This window comes from Carlito syrichta, unplaced genomic scaffold (genome assembly GCF_000164805.1).
Source record: "Carlito syrichta isolate Samal-C Ts95f unplaced genomic scaffold, Tarsius_syrichta-2.0.1 Scaffold308051, whole genome shotgun sequence".
In the NCBI taxonomy this organism is placed as follows: Eukaryota; Metazoa; Chordata; class Mammalia; order Primates; family Tarsiidae; genus Carlito; species Carlito syrichta.
This window is the reverse complement of record NW_007252147.1, coordinates 728,132-735,538: the sequence shown is the minus strand read 5'-3', so window position 1 is coordinate 735,538 and position 7,407 is coordinate 728,132. Positions and strand designations below refer to the sequence as shown.

Here is a 7,407-nt window from a genome sequence, read left to right as displayed (position 1 = left end):
CACTCACCTCAGCCTCCCAAAGGCGCGGGATGACAGGCTGAGCCACCGAGCCCGGCATATGTTCTTTTTATTTTATTAAATGTATTGTTAATCAGCAGGACGAATATCTTGGCAACATGGTTCCACTAAAGTGAGGGTGATGAACTAAATTCAGCCTGTTTCCAACATACAAATGACTTCTATTCTGAGAGTGCATTTGTAAGTCCAGCAAAGTTAGCCTAGGTACCCAACTAACACAGTGGACTAGAGTACTGTATATATTTAACAGGTTATACTGCCACCTGGTGGAGAGAATACATACAAACACACATTTACATCTTTGAAAGTTTGCAACTTGAAGGTTTGTATGTAGGGGACACACTGTATTGTTTAAACGTGCCCTCAAGGGCTTCTTAGAGGCATGTCCTTGGAGATCTTAAAGTTTATGTTGGAGGATGTTGCTCTCAGGCACAGTTAAGATGCCACCTTCTTAACAGGAAATGCCTGTTTTAACAAGACCAATCACCACACTGTGTATTATGACTGCTAGGGGTTTTCCCACCAACTCTCTGCTACCCTCTCCCCAGAGTCAGAGCTCTGCTTCCATAATGCTTTCTACATTTCGCTCACAGCATTCACTGAGCTGTTTGCTAATTATACTTTGGCAAGTCTGCCTCTCCTACTGGACGCCGAGCTCGTGACATTCAGGGAAACTGCTCTGCTGTGTGTCTTGAGCACCCAGCAGGGTGCTTGCTTCACAGAGTACGTGCTCATTAAATTGGTCAGATTGAATGAAGCGGTAACTCCAGCAGGCTCAGGACAAACACACTTCTAGTCTTCACAATCTGTTGAAATGAGACTCATTGTGGTCGTTGACTTTTTATTGTTTTTTCAAAGTTTTTCTTATAGATATTTTTACCCATATTGTTTGTCTTTAAAGATGGTATGTGTGAGGGGGAAGAAAACCCAAACACACAAACTGCAAGCCACAGCAATCAACCCAAAACACACAAACTGCACACCACAACAATCAACACGGAAAACTTCTATGACCAGATGTGTGGCGACTTCTCCCTACCAACAAGCCATCAGTTCTGCAGCGGACACCAGCTGGGTGTCCTCAACTCAGTTCTGTTCTGACACTATCTACCTGGAGATGGTGTCAGATCCCATAGCAGATTAGACTATTTCTTTATGTCCCCAAGACAGCCTCGCTTCAGGCAGCAGTCGCATGTCTTGGGCCTCCAGAACGTCTGATTTCCGACTTCAAGTTAGAGTTTCCGTGATCTGTCTTTGGGTTTGATTAATTTGTGAAAGTGACTCGCAGAACTCAGGGAAACACATATATTTATTAGCTTATTATAAAAAATATTGCAAAGGAAACAGATGAAGAGGGGCATAGGGTAAGGTATGGGAAAGGGGTCCACTACCCTCCAGACTCCTCCAGGTATTCGGCCATCTGGAAACTCTCTGAACCTTGCCCTCTTGAGGCCTTTTATGGGGACTTTATGATTGACAACCTTCTAGAAATGTGATTGGACAAAAGGGCATAACTGAATACTAATAGACCCAGTGGGGGAACCCAACAAGGTCCGTCTGTTCAGATTCTTCTGGGCTTCTCTGGGTGGCATTCCATTCTCCAGAGGCTGGAATAGGACTCCTTTTGGTATGGGGGTCCCGTGACCTACAATCCGGCAAGGTAGATTAGACTATTTCTTTATGTCCAGCTCCAAGACAGAAAGGTGGAGAAGTTTCCTGGTTTGGGGGAAAAAAGGAGCAGCAGTGAGGAGAGCAGAAAATTCCTTTTTCTTTTTGAGTTGGAGTCTCACTCTGTTGCCCAGGCTGGAGTGCAGTGACATCATGCTCATGGTCACTGCAGCCTCGAACTGCTGGTCTTAGGCGATCCTCCTGCTTCAGCTTTCCAAGTAGCTGGAACTACAGGCATGTGACATCATGCCTGGCTAATTTTTTGATTTATTGTAGAGACAAGGTCTTGCCAAGTTGTCCGGGCTGGTCTTGATCCTCTGGACTTGGTCAATCCCCTCACCTCGACCTCCCAAATTGCTGGGATGACAAGTGTGAGCCACCGCTCCTGACAAAGATTCCGTTTTCTAAGGCCTGCTCTTGAGGCCTAAAAGATCCCAGCATTATAACAAGGGGGATGGGAGTCATAATCCAGAAGCTCTGGATGAAAACCAGCGTGTGTCTATACTGTAATCACAGATGGTCGGCATAGTTATTTGCTAATGTGTCTAATTCCAGTATACTTAGGTCTGTCTGTTGTCTGTTTCTAAGAGTCAGTTTCATGCTACTTTGTTTCCTTGTGTGCTTAGTTATAGTTAACTACCTGCTTGTCACTGTGTTCTGCAAGTTATTTGTTAGAGCATCCCAAGTCCTAGATGAATCCCTGGAGAGGTCCGTGTGTGCTTTCTGGACTACAAAGGTAGTTACAGTCTGGGAGCCCCGGGACCAAGCAAGTTCACAGTTTGAAGTTCCTTGGCTCCCTCAGGTGTGAGGTTCAAAGGTTTATGGGCCTCGTTTGATATGGCCTGGTGTATGGTCATTCTTTCTCAGGTGGGTCTGTTTTTTTATTTCACTTTCTTCTTTTTATTTAAAGCCACTCTGGCCTTCTTTGTACTCTTAGGTGTTTGGGGACAGGCAGTTTCAATGCTGGTTGTTTTCCTGAGAGGGTGGCCCTTTGGGACACCTGTCTGAATGTGAGGGTGATCTCCTATCAGATCATAGATTGCTTTGAGCCTTGAGTCTTGGCTCCCATGTTCCTGTCCGGGGGCCACAGAACCAAAGCCTGAGTGTATGTGAATGGCAGCAGACTCCTACTTCTCCAGGTATCCCTGAGGCGGGAGTCCCTGCTTTCTTAACTCTTCTGTCTTTTCTTTTTCTTCCAGTTGGGGTCTCACTCTATCGCCCAGGTTAGAGTGCAGTGGCATGTTCATGGCTTACTGCACCCTCGCCCTCCTGGACCCAGGCAATCCTTCCACCTCAGCCTCCCCAGTCGCTGGGACTACAGGTGTGTGCCACCATGCCTGGCTAATTTTTCTTGTTGTTGTTGTTGTTGGTTGCTCTCAGACTCCTAGGCTCAAGCAGTCTCCCTGCCGTCTCCTCCCCAAGTGCTGGAATTACAGGCTTGAACCACCACAGCTAACTCTTAAGTCTCTCCAGTCTTTTCAGTGTACTTCCCCATGCCCAAGCCCCGGAAGAATTGTGTATTGTATCTAGCACTTTTCCCTCCCTTTCTTCCCTCCTTCCTTCCTTTCTCTCTAGCTCTAACATAGTTCTGAATGGCCCAGTCCATTGATTCTGGAAGCCGGAGCTAAGAATCAATTTAGGAATAGTAAATTATTAACAACTGAGTATAAGCCTTAAAGTGGCCAATCCTTTTGGGCTTCTTTTAAACTTGGTAGTTCAAGGCAAATAACACAGATCGTAAGTCAGTATAAACATTTGTGATTTAGATATTTCCGGTAAAAAGATACTTTCCCTAAAAATGACCCCCAATTATGAAAATTTGAGTAACTTGAAGGATTAGCTTAATTTACCAGAATTAATTCATTAAACGTATCATCAAGACACTTAGACCTGCGTCAAGAAATCTAACTCAGAGTGGCTTAAGCCCCAAAGCATATTTACTGCCTCAAATGGAAAGTCTTGGGATGGGTAGCTTCAGGAAGAGCTGGATCCAGGAACTCAAATATTGTCATTAGGCTTAGTGTCTATCTCTTGTCTGCTCATCTGTGTTAGCCCGTCTCTGGCAAGCTCTTCCTTGGTGGCTAGATGGATTTTAAAAACTCCAGACTCACAGCCGATGCTTGAAGTCTATGATCTTCAAACTTTGTTGATTATATACCCAGCAGTGAAAGTTGAATATAGTCTTCCCAATATGAATATTTCTTTATAAATGATATGCTTCTATATATTACTCTTATATGTATTGTACAAGGAGAGACCCCAAAAACCCAGAATTATTTTTTAGAGCGCAGGCCCCTTGTAGTACTCAGAATTTTTTCCTCTGGATCAAACGGTCAAAGTTGTTTTTTTGTGTGTGGAAGTTTTGAGAAGGTTGTGTCATGATTTGTAGAAGAAACACCCCAAGTTGTGACAAACAGGTGACTGGTTCTTCCACCATGACAACGTACCCACATGGTGATGAGTGTTCAGCACTTTTTGACCAAACATGGCATGACTCCCATTCCCCATCCTTCCTATTCACCCAATCTCACCCTGAGTGATGTTTTTGTGTTCCCTTGGATAAAAAAAAACCCTCAAAGGGAAATGTTTTGCCCACATAGAAGAGGTAAAACAAAAAATGACAAAAGCACTAAAAGGCATCAAAATGGATGAGTTCAAAAACCGTTTTGAGCAGTGGAAAAAGCATCTTGATCGGTGTATTGCATCAAACGGAGGATACTTGGAAGGTGACTGAAGTTTAAACATGTAAGAATAGACCAGCCTGGGCAACTTGGTGAGACCTTGTCTCTACAATAAATAAAAAATTAGCTGGGTGTTGTAGCGTGTGCTTGTAGTTCCAGCTACTTGGGAGGTTGAGGCAGAAGGATCGCCAGAGAGCATGCCACTGCGCTCCAGCCTGGATGACAGAGTGAGACAACTCAAAAAAAAAAAAAAAAAGTGAGAGAAAAATACACTTTTTAATAAATAAATTCCAGTTTTTTTGAGTCCCCCTTTATAATATAAAATATATTTTTTACGTTATATAATTATGTTGTCTATTATATGTTATATTAATTATTATATGTATATATATTTGTTACATTAATTATTAATAGAGTTCAGTTTTTCAGTTTTTAAGACAAAGAATAAACAGAAGCACTAATATTTTTATACTCCGAATGAATTGCTTTGCACACTCCACTTTGGGGACTATTTAGTGGAAAGACCATATCTCTCCCATCAGTTATAATGACAGTCCTGTGACGATGTCTGTTGGCTTTTTAAAGACTATTTTGAGTCACATGCCCATTCTTGAGTCCAGAGTCCTTGAAATAGAAAAAGCAACAGTTTCCTAATACAAGGTGGCAAATATCTAGGTATAAATAGATGCAATTTTAACTTTTTAAAGCTATTTATATTTTGGAATCTTATAACCACTTTTATTTTATCCGAAAAAGGGGACATAATCCTTCTCTCAGTACAAATCTATAGAACAAACATCCTCTACTTTCATAGCAATCTAATTTTATTAGTCTATACTAAATTTCTGTAATTTCATACAATTACAATTACATACAATTATAATTTCTGTAATGTCATGAAAGCGTCCCATCAGGTTTTTGTTCAAACACACACTTGCACACAACTCACGCATACACACACATATTCACACAAGCCCAAACATGCACTTTTCTGGCTAACATTCCAATGATGGATGAAGGTTATATGTTAAGATGCAGTTTTTTAATTCTTGAGGGTGGCCATTTTGAACAACATAAGTGGTTAAATGGAAAGGGAGGTAGGTGATGGAGGGTCTGGAATGACTTTCAGATTTCTTTCTTTTTTTTTGAGTTGGAGTCTCACTGTCGCCCAGACTAGAGTGCAGTGGCTGCTCCCGGCCACCGCAACCTCGACCTGCTGGGCTCCGGTGATCCTTCTGCCTCAGCCTTCCGAGTAGCTGGAACTACAGGTGCATGCTACCATGCCTGGCTAATTTTTTTGATTTACTGTAGAGATGAGGTCTCGCCAAGTTGCCCAGGCGGGTCTCGAACCCGCGGGCTCGGGTGACTTTCAGATTTCTAAAGGGAAAGGGACTTCACTGGTTGGAATGAGAATTTTGTTTGTATAAGCAGGCAGAGCATGTGAATATGAAGTATTTTTCAGGAACTTTCTGAAGGACAGGCTGTCCTGGGGATTTAAAAATTGATCTTCTTTGGCAGAAATGCAATGGCGCGTCTTGATTCTGAGGTGAAGGAAGACTGTCTGAGGGAAGACCTGAAGTTTTACTTCATGAATCCTTGTGAAAAATACCGAGCCAGACACCAGATTCCATGGAAACTTGGTTTGCAGATTTTGAAGATAGTGATGGTCACCACACAGGTAACTTTTATCATTGTCTCATTCGATGTTTGTCTTACCTCAAGACGAAGCTGTCTTCACATGTTCTGTACTTGACTTTTGTTCTGAAAAGTCCACACTCAAGTTCATAAAACTGTAAAACTATGTTGACTCTGGAAAACAGATGGTAGACTGAAGTTCAGTTTAGAAGACAAACTTGTTTTAGTAAGAGATAATGAGGTCACCTCTTTACAGTTTCTATAAATACGAGATCAATGTAGCTCTGTAGTGAGGGAGTTTCTATACTTGAGTGAGGCACATTTGTGTTCTTGAAATCTCTCATCTTTATTCAAATACATCTCATTCACGTATACTTTTGAAATCTGCATTGTTTTTTGTCTTCAGACTTACAGAATGCTAAGTTTTCCTCTTATCAATAACAACCTGCTCTAAGTAAATACTAACCTCTAGGCACTATCAGGAGCTTACAAAATCTACATTTGGATCTTTTAAGTTCATATTGTTCAGCACTTTATTACCAGTATCAAAACAGTCATCAGAGTTGTCATCCAGTTTTTGAGCCTGCGATGCTGGTTCAGTTTTGAGTGGCTTCTCTGTGGGTAACTATATGTGAAACACGTGACTTTTAAACTGATTTGGGATATTTGGCTTCGTTGGTAAAACGTTCTGTTACCAATGTAGAAATATGTAAACATGTTAACTTCTGGAACATAAAAATAAATACTTTGAAAATACCTCCATGTAGTTTAAGAAATAAGAAGAGATTCCTAGCAAAACTAGAGTTGCTTCTTTATTCTATGTTCATAGAGGGCTTTTCTTTGTATGACACGGTGTATGCACCAGCTCACCTGGTTTTAGAGAAAGCGGATTACTTCAAAAGAGACAAGGTTGAGACGCAGGCATGTTGTTAAATATGTATGCTTATTATTAGCTTTTTTCATTCTTGGTTTTCAAGCTTTAGTTCTGGCAACTGATAAAATCAATGCATTGTTACCGTTACTTGTAAAGAGAAGAAATGACGTCTCCATTTGTCAATTAGTTAATTTTAATTGCTTCACAATTTCTTCTCTTGCTAAATCACCTTCCATTTCAACTTTTGACCTATTTACATTACTAAAATTCTAACTTATCCAGGCATAAAATATCATTGCCATCTTTGACTTACCCCCTTTGTCCTGATACCTACTAAATCTTACTGATTCTTCCTTCAAAACTGCATCTATTAGTGTTTTTCCATACTCACTATCTTCTCTCTAGCACAGACTCTTACCTTTTTAGTTAATTAAAAATATATATGAAGCATCTCCTATGCTGGGCATTTTGTTGAAAATACAGCTGTAAGCCGGGCTCGGTGGCTCAGCCTGTAATCCCGCGCCTTTGGGA

At 41.3% G+C, this 7,407-nt stretch overlaps 1 protein-coding gene across 1 annotated transcript in view; it reads left to right on the top strand.

Annotated features, from left to right (window-relative positions):
- MCOLN2 (mucolipin 2) overlaps positions 1-7,407 on the top strand; it is a 73,905-nt gene that overhangs the window by 17,018 nt on the left and 49,480 nt on the right. The window contains exon 2 of the mRNA XM_008064796.1: positions 5,886-6,045. Coding sequence (XP_008062987.1) covers positions 5,893-6,045 — 153 coding nt within the window. The 5' untranslated portion in view covers positions 5,886-5,892. The remainder of the gene's footprint in view (positions 1-5,885; positions 6,046-7,407) is intronic.